Source organism: Entelurus aequoreus, linkage group LG06, assembly GCF_033978785.1.
Source record: "Entelurus aequoreus isolate RoL-2023_Sb linkage group LG06, RoL_Eaeq_v1.1, whole genome shotgun sequence".
Lineage (NCBI taxonomy): Eukaryota > Metazoa > Chordata > Actinopteri > Syngnathiformes > Syngnathidae > Entelurus > Entelurus aequoreus.
In genome coordinates, this window is record NC_084736.1 from 1,410,925 (window position 1) to 1,427,665 (window position 16,741).

Here is a 16,741-nt window from a genome sequence, read left to right on the forward strand (position 1 = left end):
AGGAGGTGCATGCGTAATCGAAAAAGGGTTGAACGAGAGTTCCCGCCAGAATCCTCAAGGTGCTTTTGTTGACCAGAGAGGAAATTCTGTAGAGAAATCTCGTTCGTTGGTTAACCTTTTTGATTACCTTGGTTGCCATTTTATCACAGGAAAGGTTAGCCTCTAGAATGGAACCTAGGTAGGTGACCTCATCTTTCCTGGTGATGACACTGTCACCTTGTCATCTTGACTTACGATTTCAACGCAAGTTATCCATCAATTCATTAAAAAAAAATGGCAATCAAACAGTTTCCTTTGCCAATTGTGTGACAATTGCGTTTATATTCATATTTAGTCACTGTTACATTAAAATTAGTTCGTTCTCCCTGAATAATGCATTCAATTAATGTGCCCGCGTTTTAAGGCGCTCTGTCACCATCTAGTGGTAAAATGTAGAAATACAATTTTCTTGCCTTACAATATTACTGTGTTTCAATCGGTGTCCACTACAGTGGTGCCATGGCGCTTTGTCGCCATCCATCTATTTTCTACCGCTTGTCCCGTTTGGGGTCACGGGGGGTGCTGGAGTATGTCTCAGCTGCATTCGGGCGGAAGGCGAGGTACACCCTGGACAAGTCGCCATCTAATCGCAGGGCCAACACAGATAGACAGACAACATTCACATTCACATTGTACATTTTGACACGTACAATGTGTTGCCCTCAGTGTCCTATGATTATAATTCGTTTCGATCAATGTACTACTCGTTAAAATATGTTATTATTCCCCATACAACACGGAATAAAGAAATAAAGCATGAATAAAAAATAATAATGATTTACATTGAGCCCAATTGGTTGCCATCTGCAGCCACCAGGGGGCGACGTAGGTTTTAATCAGTGCTGGCGCTGACAACCAGGAAACGAACAAGAGCCTTGCTAGTCTCGCTAGCGAACTTTGTCTCGAAAAAAAGCGTCAAAATGCTTCTTCAAACGGCCAGGCCGTTGCTGCTCCGCTGCGGAAGCTTTCCACTGGCTTGTACAAGATCATACTACGCCGAAAAAGTTGCGCGACTCGGCTCTCAGCCTGATAAACACTCTGCCGACTACCAGGTATGCTAGATGCTAGCCTTGGAGCTAACAGTCCACCTTGCTAACACTGTCATGGTCAACATGTTGACTTCAAACACCTAACTCTTAATCCATTGGAAAATGTTTCAGGACAGTTATAATGTGCATATTTGTACAATTAAGCCATCGTTATGTAACAGTTAAAACTCCGTTGAATGCTCTGAAGTCAGTAGTTTGTATATTGTAGGGAATGTCTACAGTGTCAATAAGCATCCTGACAATGTAGTCCATGCAAATCATAGGTCATCATGTTTGCTTTGTATATGCATTATATTATTCATGCTCTGTGTAACATTATGCACTTATTATTCATGCACATTATTCATCCCCAAATTCAAGACTCTCATTGTAAAAAACGCATTCTACTATTTTGCCACCACACAGTGGAATGCACTACCAACAGACCTTAAAATTCGAACTACCCTACTAAATTTTAAAACTGCCATCAAATCATGGCTCAGCTCAACCTCTACCTGATCTGAACCAAAATTGATCCCCAGCAAGTCTTCGAAGCATCAAACAGGTTTATATGTGGTTATAGTCTATATATATATTTTTTCTCAGTCTGGTTTGCACACTTTTGGAGTCAACATGTACATAGTGTCATGTACATAGTGTATATACCCCCCAATTATTTGTATATATTATTTTTAAAATCACCTGACATGTATACTGTGTATATGTACATAATTGATCAATTTTTAAACGTAATTTTTTATATATATGTTACAGGTTATATATCTTTTATCATTGAATGTATCAAATGTAATGAATATTTAATGGACCGCAATGGAAACAAGCCTTTTGGCTTTTTGTGCCATCCATTTGCCTTTTTAAAGCATTACATGGATTCAATTCTTTAAGACGTCAATAAACTTCTCAATCAATCAATCAATCAATCAATGTAACATTATTCACATATGAAAAACCCCTGTATTCCCACCTCCACAGTCCATAACTGCATATTAAGTGCATCATACCAACTTATATGCACCTGTATACTATAAAAGGTGTGTTCCTGGTTTCATCTTTTAATTTTTTTTATTTTCCAGGAGAATTATGAGCGAATGCAAGCTCTTGTTGAAGAATTGAAAAGCCGCACAGAGAAGATTAAATTAGGTGGGTGGTTCTGCAAATATATGATCATAATGGTTGTGTGGTCTCTATTTATGTTGTGTTTGCGCTATGTAAAGTCACTCAGTATCTCATTTAAGCAACTATTTGTATATTCTAGAGGGACATTACAGTATAAATGAATCATAGTTATACTCTAAAGTAGTCAGTATACAGCGTGTATATCAGTATCAATGTTGGCGTTAACGCACTTTTTGTGTCTTTTTACGCATTGAAATCATTAAGGACGCGCATTTCCGGAAGTCTGGGCGTCCCCGAGACGCAGATTTTTAAAAACATTTTTACCGACCCTCCGGTTTGCTTGTTTTTTTATCGAATATCACTTTCCGTCTGTGTTTTTGTTTTGATTATACTTGCCGGTGTTGTGCCAAAATGGGATTGCCTGCCAAAAAAATATTTCCTTAGCGGGAACGCGCACCGCTCGCTTATTAACCTGCATTGCTTGGCTCGTCTGTCCACAGCGGATTACTAGGTGTTAGGCAAACAGTTTATCTATGTGGTTATTGTAACGCTACGTGTTTGACATTATTTAAGCTTTTATCGTGTCTGGAAAATGACCGTTTGCCTTTTCTGCGGTATTAATGAGATTTAAAGGACTGTTGTTAGTCCGATGTTGATGTGAGAAAACCTCTTTCTTGTTTGGAAGATAAATACAATTTTAATTGTTATTTGACCCCGAAGGGAATAAGCGGTAGAAAATGGATGGATGGATTTCTTCATGCACATAACAAACATTTACAAAGTGTTTGGATGTATTAATTTATGTAAACAATTTATTAAATGTAATATTGCCTGAAAAAGAGTGAGTCAATGTAATATTTTGATATTTACACATCGCATATTTACACACGCATATTTTACTAGAATACCCTTATGAGCATTACATATATCAGAATCAAGTACCTACTGTGCTGTTTACTTGTTAAAATGCACTTTACAAAGCTAAAATCTAACCAAACGACCACTTTGTTGGGTGTCAAAAATTGATTTCAAGTAATATTTTGATACTGACACATCTTATGTTTGCATATTTTACTAGAATACCCTTATGAGCATTACATATATCAAAATCAAGTACCTACTGTACTTGTTGAAATACCCTTTAAATACATTTTTGACACCAGCAAAGTGGTCGTTTGTGTAGATATTTGCTCTAAAAAGGGTATTTCAACAAATAAACAGCACAGTAGGTACTCAATTTTGATATATGTAATAGGGCTGAACGATTTATCGTTTTCAGATCGAAATTGCGATTTCAGAAGTCTCAATCTTGAGATCGTGAAGGCTTCGGTTTTAGACGAACGTTATTTAGCTCTCCTGGCTGACATGTCTGTTGTGTATATGCAGCCTGCTCGTGCTACTCTCATGCCTTGTCAAACTCACCAATCAGAAGTGGTAAACTACTTGTGAGCAGGGCATGCCGTCACGCTAACCAATCAGAGGCGGCCATTGACGAGGCTACCGCGTACACGCCCACTAACAACTTTGGTGAAGAAACAAACGTCCTGGAGGAAATGGCTGCTGCCGCCGGGTCAGAAGTGGAGGAGGATTTAGTTTTAATACAGAAGAAGAGCAGCACGTCTGTCATTTGGGACTACTTCGGTTTCGAAACTTCAGATGTGCATCAGAAACAGGTACTTTGTAAAACTTGTCGGGCCAAAGTCGCCACATCCCAAGGCAACACGACTAATTTATTCCGGCACTTGAAAAATCACCACCGGCAGTTACACGACGAATGTATGACCAAAAAGTCCGGTGAAAAGTCAACCCCGAGCGATTCAGCCCATTGTAGCAAACATACCACAATTACAGCGTCGTTTGCCAGTATAACTCCTTATGAGAAGAGCAGCCGCAGACACAAGGAGATAACGACCGCCATAACACACTACATTGGCAAAGACATGGTGTCTGTTAACACCGTTACCAAAGAGGGATTTCAAAACCTCCTCCACACGCTGGACAGAAGATACAAGATTCCCTCCCGCACCTATTTCAACCAGGTCGCCATCCCACAGCTTTACGCCGAGTGCAAGGAAAAAGTGGAAAGAGAGGTGAAAAATGTGCTTTATTACGCCACAACTACCGATATGTGGTCAAGCAGAACAAGCGAACCGTATCTTAGCTTGACCTTGCATTACATAAATGACGACTTTGAGTTGAAAAGTCGCTGCCTGCAGACAGCATACTTTCCCATGGATCACACAGGAGAGAATATCGCCCTCGGATTAAGAGAGTGTCTAGCAAGCTGGGGTCTGAAAGAGGAGGACCAGACGTGCATCACAACTGACAATGGAGCAAACGTCGTCAAAGCTGTGCAGCTTAATCAGTGGACCAGGCTTCAATGTTTTGGCCACAGGCTACATCTTGCAATTGGTAAGTGTGTGTGTGTGTGTGTGTGTGTGTGTGTGTGTGTGTGTGTGTGTGTGTGTGTGTGTGTGTGTGTGTGTGTGTGTGTGTGTGTGTGTGTGTGTGTGTGTGTGTGTGTGTGTGTGTGTGTGTGTGTGTGTGTGTGTGTGTGTGTGTGTGTGTCTCTGTCTCTGTCTCTGTCTCTGTCTCTGTCTCTGTCTCTGTCTCTGTCTCTGTCTCTGTCTCTGTCTCTGTCTGTGTGTGTATGTCTGTGTTTTTGTTGTTGTTTGTTTTTGTTTACTTAGAATATTTTTGTACATTTGAGACATGCTAGAATGTAGCTAATGATGGTACAGATTTAATGTGATGGGTGCTTGTTGCCTTCAGTATAGTCAGTATAGTTTTTCTCTTAATGTTTTTCTTTAAATCCCTTACAAATTAAAAATTATAATAACAGATTTATAATCAATATTAGATGATGAATAATGATGAATAATGTGTTATGTGCTTTTGATTATTGCTTTACCCTCTGTTGTCTATAATATGGTTTTCTATATTCTTTTTTCCCCTCTTGTCCAGAAAATGCTGTTAAAGATGATGTAAGAGTTAAACGGGCAACAGGACTCTGCAAGCAGCTGGTTGGACATGAAGGCCGCACTGAAAAAGGCACAGCAAGAATTGAAGATACCGGAGCACTCACTGATTACAGAGTGTCCGACGAGGTGGGGCTCACGACAGAGGATGATTGGGAGGGTGTTGGAGCAGAGTAAGGCGTTGTCTCAGGTTCTATCTGAAGACAAGAAGACACGTCACCTGGTCCCCACTTGGCAGGACACAGATGTCCTTGAGTCATTAAACAATGCCCTTGGCCCTCTTCAGGAGTTTACTGATGCCCTGTCCGGTGAAGCCTATGTAAGTGTGTCCTACCTGAAGCCAGTCCTCCATCTCCTGAGGACATCGATCCTGACTGTAGACAAAGACGACCCAGATCTTACCAGGGACATAAAGTCAAGAGCTCTTCGCTATATTGAAGATAAATACAGCGACCCAGCCACACAGGAGCTACTAGATATTGCTTCGTTCCTTGATCCTAGATTCAAAACTGACTACATAAGAGCAGAGAATGTCCCAGACATCAAAGAAAGAGTGAGGATCGAAATGGAACAGGTGGCACGAAAGGTGACTTGTCCTGTTTCTATGTGTAGTTTAGTAATACAAAATGCCACATCAATACAAGTGATGTGTCTTATTACATTTATTGGCATTTTTTAATGTTTACATAGAATGCTCAATTGCTCAAAATGACATCAGCCTGCAAAATTTTGACAGCTCTCATCTCTGTGTTTTGCAGGAAAAGAGGGCCCGTGTCAGCACTACAGAGGCCATGCCCCAGGGTGCAGCAGAGGCAGAGCCATCTACTGTGGGGAAGGGAAAGCGGTCATTGGGCAGCTTCTTCAAGAGCAGACCGTCTGTGCCTCCTCCTTCCACCACCATGCAGTTGGAGGATGCCATTAATGCAGAGCTGAACAGCTACCTGATAACTCCTACAATTGATGGAGAGGACAATCCCCTGGCCTGGTGGAGAGTGCACAATGTTAACTTTCCATGGTTGAACAAACTGGCTCGCAAGTTTCTGTGCATACCAGCCACCAGTTCACCATCAGAAAGATTGTTTAGTGCTAGTGGCAATGTTGTCACATGTCAGCGCTCATGTCTTAAACCATCAAAGGTTGACATGCTAGTTTTCTTGACCAAAAATCTGTGAAGAGTGATGTAGAGATGTCAGGGAAGCAAGTATTATTGTTAAAGTACTTTTTAGATTGTGTTTGTTCTGCACTTTACCCTGACTTGTGGTGTCAGTTTTTGTAAAAAAAAAAAAGATAAATGCTAGTTTTCAGGAATATTATGTTCTATTGTTAACAGAATAGATGTGCAATATTTGGGTGCTGCTAAGCGGTAAATGAATGACCCACCTATTTTAATGTCTGACATATTTTTCAGAAGGGCAGAGGTTGGGTCATTTTGTTTTTGTAATAGTATTTTCTTTATTACCATTACTTTTCAATTTCACTTTAAAATATTGTTCAGGTTTCTTCCAGGGTTGAATAAAGTACTTGAATTGCTGCTATAGATGTTGATAGGCTAGCTCTCTTGAGCCATAAAAGACTGACCTACCTACTTGAGTATAAGACTGTTTACATAAGGTCAGGATCCTTTTTTTCCTTTATTGAAGTTGTTGAATTTTGTTTTTCTTATTATATATTAAGCATTGCTTTTTGTGTTGGAATTGTTTTGTATTTTATTTAACTTAAACTTTTTTATTTATCTTAACATAATTAAGGTTTTTGTACTGGTTTTAGTTCTTTAGTTTTAATAACTGCTGTTGGTCAAGAACTTTGGAGAATGTACATGCATGTTTCTTAATAAATACATGTTTGAAGCAATTCTTACCTTTTAGTATTCATCCTTGCATTACATAGCATTTAATGTTTTCATGGTATATCATTTTTTGTCATGTTTTAAATCTGTTACTGTTACTGAAGCTTGATTTGAAAAGAAATCGTGAGTCAAAATCGAAATCGCAATTTCTGTCAGAAAAATCGTGATCAGATTTTTTCCTGAAATCGTTCAGCCCTAATATGTAACGCCCATAAGGGCATTCTAGTAAAATATGCAGAGATGAGATGTGTCAGTAGTCCTCGCCCAGCCAGAGAACTTTGATTTTGGGACGGCAGCGGTAAAGTTTAGATCCATGAAGGAAAAAAGAAGGTGAATGAATGTTTAAACTGAATACATTTACATATGCAAAAAAAATTGTTTTCTTTTGTACTATTTTTTTTATGAATTAAGTAACGTTTATGACAACCTTTTTCCAAAAAAATATAGAATGTGAGATATAACAGGATAATGCATACATTTATCATTTGTTTTCAAAACGCTTACAAAAAAGTTGGGCCCCAAATATTTACTGTGGGACCCCATTTTTATGACTTGATGGGGTCCCTGGGACCCCATTTTGAAAATTCCTAGCGCCAACACTGAGTATACAATATTTATTGAAAATGCCAGCATGCACTGTGACATTATGAAGCATCACATGATTCTTGGGTAATTTGGGCCGAATGGCAGACATGTTTTATTCATCATATGACGATTATACCTGTATGTCCTTTAGGTGACTTCCATGATGCAAGTTAGTGTAAAGTGGTCACATAAGAGTCACTCAGTTTATTTCTGTTTCTTTACAGCATGGGTGTCAAACTCAAATACAGAGTGGGCCAAAATTTAAAACTGAACAAAGCCGCGGGCCAAGGTTGAACAAATTAACCTTTTAATAGGGACCCAAACAAGTTTTGCATTGAATATTGAACAAGCAAGGCTTATATAACTTTATAGTGACATGCAAAATCGAGTTTCAAATAATAATAATAATAATTAAAAAATATCAATGGCATATCAAATACAATTTAAATAAAAATTGAATGCCTCTTTTCTATTTGCAGCCTTCTGAGGTAAATATCAACATTAACTTTTTTCACAGGCTAATAAATTTGAAAATAAAATAACAATGAATAAACCAACCATTCAGGACTTTAAACTGCTCAGTTTGCAACACACTGATCTAATCTGATGTGCCCAAGCCAGATACCTGCCATCTTTTCTTGTATGCTAGTTCATTAATGTCGGGGCTCAGGCTTTGAGCTGAGGCAACCTTCATTATTGAACGAAGGTGTTCATCAGTCATTATATCTCGTAGTCCACAGTCTTGGGGGCGTGCCTTAAAGGCACTGCCTTTAACGTCCTCTACGAGCTGTCGTCACGTCCGCTTTTCATCCATTCTAACAACGTGCCGGCCTAGTCAAAGATATGTGCGGCTTCTGTAAGCACACACGTGAATGCAACGCATGCTTGATCAACAACGATACAGGTTACACTGAGGGTGCCCATATAAATAACTTTAACACTGTTAGAAATATGCGCCACACTGTGAATCCACACCAAACAAGAATGACAAACACATTTCGGGAGAACATCCACACCGTAACACAACATAAACACAACAGAACAAATACCCAGAATCCCATGCAGCCCTAACTCTTCCAAGCTGCAATATACACCCCCCCCATCCGTGCGTCGGGGGGGGGGGGTTTGACACCCATGCTTTACAGTCACTGGACTTTATAGACTTGCACATGGAGTTGCACTATGCCAAAGTCGATTGATGCTCTAATGCAGGGGGGGTCCAAACTTTTTCCACTGAGGCCCGCACACTTTAAAAATCAAAGCAAGCGGGGGCCATTTTGCTAAATTAAATTTTCAAAACCAATACAACATTTTTATTTTTTTAACCTTTAGGCTCCCCTCAAGTTTGGTGCCAGGGACCTAGAAGGTTCTCAGTCATAAAAATGTTAAAACATAAGTCTTATATATATTTTTTTTACACTTAAATCTTTAGATACATTTTAGAAATATCTGTTGATATGAAGTTAAGATTTTTTGATTTGTATGCACTTTTTGTTAAAGAAAACCCTGCTTTTTTTAAGGCACAATCACAAAATATGCCATATTTCCCCCACAAAAAACGTCAAAGTGGAATGTTTGATGTGAAGTACTTGGAGCATTAAATAAGTCAATAGTTTCTAACATTCATTTTGATTCAGTATTATTATTTTATTAAAAAAAAATCCCGTTAAAATTCTCAGGGATCCAAAAGGGTCCCCCAAAAAGTGTCAAAAATAGGGCATACTGTACATTATTTTTTAAATTATTTTACTTTCAGCGCTTAAGTCTTTAGTGCAGTGGTTCTCAAACCTTTTTCACGGAGTACCACCTCAGAAAACTCTTGGCTCTCCAAGTATGACCAACATTTAAGTACAGTAGCATAGTATGCCCAAGTATTCATTAAAAACTAGGCTTTTATTTAACATTTAGTATTTTTGGCCACTGTAACATTACACACAGTTTGAACAGTAACACTGTGTTTGAATATAGGAAAATAAAACACTGTACTTAATAATGAATAAAATTGATTGCACATAATTGGCACACCCCTAGATGGAGAATCACTGCTCTAGATCAACTTCAGATCTATCTTTTGATGATAAAGTTGTTGTTTTTTATAGGTTTTATGTAGTTTTTGTTATAGAAAACTTAAGTTTTTTATGGCAAATGCACAAAATATGCTATATTTTACCCCAAAAATATTTCAAAGTGGAATATTTGAGCCTTTAGTAGGTCAATAATTTTTAACAACTAATTTTGATTCCTTAATATTTTTTGGTTATCGACAGTTTTAAAGAAAAAACTTTGTGTGTTATTAGAGCCAACATTGTAACTTTTTCTCGTTAGATTTCACCTGTATGCTCTTTTATTCCACTTGTTTTATGGTTTTTATTCTGTAATAGTATTTAGTTAGAAAGTGCTGCGGGGTCTTAAAAAATTAACTGTGGGTCGCAAATGCTCCCCAGTCCGCACATTGGCCACCTCCGCTCTAATGTAATCTCGTTAATACTTCTGATAATGACAATACATAAATGCATATTGATTGCAGGCGGGGGAGAAAAGGCCAGAAAGCTTCACACTTCCCGTGGTAAACTCTTACCCAGAGAGCGCATCGACAGACTTCTGGATCCAGGGTACTCTTAGAACTTACCGTCTTCACACAACACCAACATGTGCTTGGACTTGCTTCCACCAGTGACACCACATTGTTGTTCATCAGGACTTATTCTTGCGTTTGCAGGACTCCTTTTTTAGAATTTTCCCAGTTCGCCGCATACGAGTTGTATGGAAAGGAGGAGGTGCCAGCAGGTGGTATGATTACTGGCATTGGGCGAGTGTCAGGGTAAGTTTTCAACGTCATATTAAATGTTTCCACCCGACTCATCAGCTGGAGCGAAGCTGGCTGAACAGTTTGCTCCTTACTGCAACATTAGTTCTTTTGTCTGCTGCAATATACTTGGTAATCAATAACTAGGGCTGGGCGATACGGCTGAAAAATGTATCACGGTATCATTTGAAACCTGGATGAAGGAGAACATCCGTAGACATATCACGATATAAGTGTTTTATATGGGTCGATATTGATATTTGTTAATATTTGTATGAGGTATCGCAGGATTGTCAAATCAGGGCCACATTGCAGTTATGGCTGCCCTCAGAGGGCCACTTGTACCTGGGAATAATATATCAACACAAATTGCCTCATTACACAATTTTGTTATTGTTACACAGTATAGGCCAAAAGTTTGGACACACCTTTCATTCAATGCGATTTCTTTGATTTTATGACTATTTTACATTGTAGATTGTCACTGAAGGCATCACAACTACGAATGAACACATGTGGAGTTATGTACTTAACAAAAAAGGTGAAATAACTGAAAACATGTTTTATATTGTAGTTTCTTCAAAATAGCCACCTTTGCTCTGATTACTGCTTTGCACACTCTTGGCATTCTCTCGATGAGCTTCAAGCACACCTGTGAAGTGAAAACCATTTCAGAAGACTACCTCTTGAAGCTCATCAAGAGAATTCCAAGAGTGTGCAAAGCAGTAATCAGAGCAAAGGGTGGCTATTTTGAAGAAACTAGAATATAAAACATGTTTTCAGTTATTTCACCTGATGGCAGTAAAAGCACATACTTAAAACTCAAGATATGCAAGAGTTGTGCCGTTTGATCAACCGAGAGTTGATATATTGTTACACGTTGTTGTTCCTGCTTCTTAACACAACTTATTTTTATCTTTCGGGGTTATTTTGACCACAAACTAATGTTTATAATGTTTGCCAGGGTGGAATGTGTCATTGTGGCCAATGACGCAACAGTCAAAGGGGGGACGTATTACCCCGTCACAGTCAAGAAGCATCTTCGTGCACAAGAAATAGCCCAGCAGAACCACCTGCCTTGCATTTACCTGGGTAAGGTACCATTACTTCCGCTAGGGGATTACTGTATGTAATAATTTCCTGTTGGTTGGTTTGCCTGTCTGTCACTTAGTTGGTTAGCAAAATAACTCAAAAAGTTACGGCTGGATTTTCATGACATTTTCAGGGAATGGACAAAGTGGGAAAAGGAGCAAATGATTACATTTTAGGCCTGATCTGAATAATTTTTACTACATTACTTTACAATTACGCTTCTGTGTGTGTGCACTCAAGCGGCACTGCAGAGACAAAGGCCTTGTTCACATTGCGGGTCAATTCCGATTTTTTTGCCAATACGTGACCTGTATCAGATTATCTAATGTCCGTGTGAACAGTGCAATTCTGAATTTTTCATATGCGACCCAGGCCTCTTTCGTTATTGGAAATAAATTGTCAATATATTAGGGTTCTACGGTATACCAGTACTAATAAAGTACCGCGATACTAATGAATTGAAATCAGTACTATACCACCTTTTGAAAAATATCGGTACCGTTCTTTCATCTGAATGCCGCTGTGCGGCGGAGATTACAGAGGGAGGCACATGATGTTGAGTGTGTCAAAACGCACACACAAAGTGCATACAAGCAATAACATTGTAATGGGGAAGAATGGCAAAAATGACAATTCTACTGGTTAATAAAGAGTGTGCATGAAGTACAATATGGAGGTATTTGGGCTTCAAAACCAACAATAAAGGTTACGCTTTAAACAAGGGGGCGCCGAGCTGCAAGTTTTGCTTTAAAACAGGCCTCGCCAAACGTGGCGATTAGTATTACCACCTTTGCTTCAGACGTAGGTAAGCATTTAAATAATAATCATTCAGATCTGCACAATAGTTAGAAAGAGTGACAGGTAATAATATAGTTGTTACACCTGTTCTGCTGTTCGGCTAGTCAAGGAGCACAAGGTCAAACGTTCCTTCCAGGGCGGATGTTTTCATCCGTGGTAACACCCTTCACTTTACTCGGCAATGGGTCTGCTAAGCTCCCCTTTCCGGTCAGAATGACGAGGCCGCCGATTTGTGACAATCTGGTTGCTTTATTATTAGTTCTGCATGACACAACCGGACCCGTTCATCACTCTACTGCGCAGTGCACTTTTTACCTTTCTCTCTCTTTACTCGCCCACTCACTCACTGACGTCACGCAGCCAACACATTGCCATTCTTGCAAACACACATACGCTACTCTCATAACATAGTTAACCAGCTCCCCTGCTGTGCACATGTAGATACGTAACATGTAGATACGCAACGAGTAGATACGCAACATGTAGATACGCAACATGTAGATACATAACATGTAGATACATAACATGTAGATACATAGACGCGCACACAGCTGCTTGGCTTGATGCCAAATATTAGCGGAGTTAAGACCGCCCAATTTACGTCAACTAATGCAAGTGAAATGACTGAATTGTGTAACAAATTCCTACAATTTGTGTTTTATCTTTAACAAATTTGTTTTACCTGCTACATGATTTATTCATAGTTTTATTTTTTGTTCTTACCAATAATTGCATTTTTCTTAAAGCACAGACCAGGAGTGGCAACCATAAATCATGAATAATTTAATGTGATGTCAGTAAAACTTTCTGTTCTGTTCTAACCCAATCCTTGATTATGGTAGACTTCGTGATTCAATTTGTAAATTGTTCTTTGAGTGCAACAAGAAAAACAGACTGTGTTTAATGCCTTTTAATTTATATTTTAACCTTTTAAATTTGTTATTTGAGTGCAATAAGAAATAAATAAATAAATGATAAATGGGTTATACTTGTATAGTGCTTTTCTACCTTCAAGGTACTCAAAGCGCTTCGACAGTATTTCCACATTCACCCATTCACACACACATTCACGAAAGGTTTAATGTATTGTAAGATTTTCTGTTAAAATAAAGCCAATATTAAAATTTTTGTAGTTCCCTTTATTTGGAAAAGTATTCAAAAGTGTTGATATACATGTTGGTACCAGTACCAAATTATTGGTATCGGGACAACCCTAATATATATGCGACGCGTCCTCAATGTGCGTCATAATTATTTGCCAAAATAGTCGGTTACAAAAATAATTACAAAGCAGGAAACCGGTGACAATAAAATGTTTTAGGAACTCCCGTGAAAGTTCCACCACTCCTCGCCCAGGGACACGCTCCTCAAGCAGACATCGAAGCAAAATATCCGTAAAACTGCGAGAGCCAAAACATGTGTCCTCTTTCTCCTTAATCTTCTACGCGCAATAATTTGGTTCAGAAAAAGTTGACTTTGATTGCAGAAAATCTTTGAAATTGCCACAAATGCGCCAGTACTGAGACCGACTAGAGTGGAATCCATGTTTACTTCCGTAACCACTGAAAGTATAAGATAGATTAGATTGCATTCACATTAGAAATCGCATTTTGTTTTGTAATGTGAACGGCCACTAAAAAGATCGGATTTGACAAAAAAGACAGTGGATGACTGACAAGAGTGTTCACTCTGTTTCTTTCATTCCGCTATAGATAGCTCAAAAAGTTATCTTTGGATTTTCATTGAAGTTTCAGCAAATGTCAGCAATGAAAAAAAAAACAAGTCATTAAATTTGGGGGCTGATCTGGATAATTTCTACTAAATTACCTGGTGTTTGCATTATGAGCTTCGACTTCTGTGTGTGTGTATTCTACAAGACCCCAAACCAGTGAAGTTGTCACGTTGTGTAAATGGTAAATAAAAGCAGAATACAATGATTTGTAAATCCTTTTTAACTTATATTCAATTGAATAGACTGCAAAGACAAGATATTTAATGTTCGAACTGGAAAACTGTTATTTTTTGCAAATATTAGCTAATTTGGAATTTGATGCTTGCAAAATGTTTAAAAAAAGCTGGCACAAGTGGCAAAAAAGACTGAGAAAGTTGAGGAATGCTCATCAAACACTTATTTGGAACATTCCACAGGTGAACAGGCTAATTGGGAACAGGTGGGTGCCATCATTGGGTATAAAAGCAGCTTCCATGAAATGCTCAGTCATTCACAAACAAGGATGGGGCGAGGGTCACCTGTTTGTGAATAAATGTGTGAGCAAATTGTCCAACAGTTTAAGAACAACATTTCTCAACGAGCTATTGCAAGGAATTTAGGGATTTCACCGTCTGCGGTCCGCAATATCATCAAAAGGTTCAGAGAATCTGGAGAAATCACTGCACGTAAGCGATGATATCACGGACCTTCGATCCCTCAGGCAATACTGCATTAAAAAGAGACATCAGTGTGTAAAGGATATCACCACATGGGCTCAGGAACACTTTGAAAAACAATGTCAGTAACTACAGTTTGTCGCTACTATAAGTGCAAGTTAAAACTTCAACAACAAAAATAAGCTTCAAAAATTGATCTTCTCAGTTCCCAAACATTTACTGAGTGTTGTTAAAAAGAAATGCCATGTAACACAGTGGTAAAAATGCCCCTGTGCCAACTTTTTTTGCAATGTGTTGCTGTCATTAAAGTTAATGATTCTTTGCAACAAAAAAAAAAAAATTCTCAGTTCGAACTATAAATATCTTGGTCTTTGCAGTCTATTTGATTGAATGTAAGTTGAAAAGGATTTGCAAATCATTGTATTCTGTTTTTATTTACCATTTACACAACGTGACAACTTCACTGGTTTTGGGTTTTGTAGCATCCCGCCTACACCCACAGAGACAAAGACACTGGATGACTCGCATGAGCCTTCTCTGTTTCTTTCACTCCACTATATAAAGTTTTTAAAAGTTACGGGCACATTTTGAAGAATCTTTCAAAAAATGTCAGAAATGGGATAAGAAATACAGTATGTAATCATAGTCTGGATTCAGGATTTTTTTACCATTGGGAGGAAGGTGCATTCTCTTTCTCATTCACTTTTCTAGTTGGTATTTGTTTAGTATAATAAACCCACGTGTTGTTTTATAAAACAGACCTCCCCTTTTTATCGTAGTCAGCGAATGCTAAAGCTCAGCATGTGAACTAATAGTCCCAAAAATCACTCACAACATGATGTTCTTGATGTTTGCAGTGGACTCCGGGGGAGCCAATCTTCCCAGACAGGCGGACGTCTTTCCCGACAAGGAACACTTTGGCCGCATTTTCTTCAACCAGGCCAGGCTGTCATCACAGGGAGTTGCACAGGTAATAAGAAAACAGGTCGTCACACTCGCCGCCAGATAGCACTGTCTCTCAAATTGTGGTGGAGGAATTGACAAAAGCGGGATCAGAGCTCACCGACATAGTCTGCTGATCCCGGGGCGTTCCCAGGCCAATGGGAGACATAGTCTTCCTAACGTGTCCTGGGTCTTCCCCATGGCCTCCTACCGGTCGGACGTGCCCTAAATACCTCCCTAGGGAGGCGTTCGGGTGGCATCATGACCAGATGCCCGAACCACCTCATATGGCTCCTCTCAATGTGGAGAAACAGTAGCTTTACTTTGAGCTCCTCCCGGATGACAGAGCTTCTCACCTTATCTCTAAGGGACCCCGCCACCCTGCGGAGGAAACTAATTTCGGCCGCTTGTACCCGTGATCTTGTCCTTTCGGTCATAACCCAAACCTCATGACCATTGGTGACGATGGGAACTTAGATCGACCGGTAAATTGAGAGCTTTGCCTTCCGACTCAGCTCCTTCTTCACCTTCTTCACTCACTTGTGAACAAGACTCCGAGGTACTTGAACTCCTCCACTTGGGCAAGATCTCTTCCCCCAGATCTCTTCCCTTTTTTTGATAATAGTCACATTTTTTATTGCAACATTTAAAAATGAGCTGATTAGTTTAACTGTTGTCCATTTGTTATCTTGTTTTATTGTGACATTTTTTAGTCTCAATAACAACTGTGAGACATTAAATGGCAGTAGTGGATAATTTATAGTGAGTTGGCCAGTCAGTTGCGCCCTAAAACGTGGGTTAATACTGTAAGTATTTTAATTATTACGCACCAGCTGTTTGATTGTAACTAGCACCTTAGTTGTAGTTTTAATTAACACATTTATAGATGATAAAACTGCCATGTAAAATTGCTAAGGCTAATCAGTAGCATATCACTAGCAAAGCCAATGTATAGTCCAATCAAGCTAGCGCATTTTTGGAAAAGTGGAGCTTACTTAACTTATGTTGGAGCGTTTTTTTTTAGTAAATTCCTCTGTTGGCAATGAAAATTGCAACATTACGTAGAGTTAGTTTGGCTGAGTCAACAGGCTCAAGGCTGCTG

The 16,741-nt window shown here is 39.0% G+C and overlaps 2 protein-coding genes across 4 annotated transcripts in view; both read left to right on the forward strand.

Annotated features, from left to right (window-relative positions):
* The first annotated feature begins 862 nt into the window (after positions 1-862).
* LOC133651400 (methylcrotonoyl-CoA carboxylase beta chain, mitochondrial-like) overlaps positions 863-16,741 on the forward strand; it is a 44,904-nt gene continuing 29,025 nt past the window's right edge. Inside the window, exons 1-6 of the mRNA XM_062049342.1 lie at positions 863-1,091; positions 2,162-2,228; positions 10,141-10,225; positions 10,333-10,434; positions 11,384-11,511; positions 15,555-15,667. Coding sequence (XP_061905326.1) covers positions 960-1,091; positions 2,162-2,228; positions 10,141-10,225; positions 10,333-10,434; positions 11,384-11,511; positions 15,555-15,667 — 627 coding nt within the window. The 5' untranslated portion in view covers positions 863-959. The remainder of the gene's footprint in view (positions 1,092-2,161; positions 2,229-10,140; positions 10,226-10,332; positions 10,435-11,383; positions 11,512-15,554; positions 15,668-16,741) is intronic.
* LOC133651712 (E3 SUMO-protein ligase ZBED1-like) lies at positions 2,287-7,018 on the forward strand. Of its 3 annotated transcripts, XM_062049762.1 has the most exons (3): positions 3,495-4,616; positions 5,169-5,768; positions 5,941-7,018. In XM_062049762.1, exons 2-3 carry the CDS (start codon positions 5,235-5,237, stop codon positions 6,352-6,354), a joined length of 948 nt encoding a protein of 315 aa, XP_061905746.1. In that variant the 5' UTR covers positions 3,495-4,616; positions 5,169-5,234; the 3' UTR covers positions 6,355-7,018. The 3 variants fall into 3 exon arrangements, 2 of the variants coding, with proteins under 2 accessions (XP_061905747.1, XP_061905746.1); XR_009826481.1 differs by having other exon boundaries at positions 2,287-5,768; XM_062049763.1 differs by having other exon boundaries at positions 3,494-5,768.

What these genes read in the sequence shown, in the direction of transcription:
- LOC133651712 (XM_062049763.1), top strand. Translation starts at nt 5,235, where the DNA reads ATGAAGGCCGCACTGAAAAAGGCACAGCAAGAATTGAAGATACCGGAG. An exon ending in TGGAACAGGTGGCACGAAAG is followed by an intron (nt 5,769 to 5,940) that starts GTGACTTGTCCT and finishes TGTGTTTTGCAG; the next exon opens with GAAAAGAGGGCCCGTGTCAG.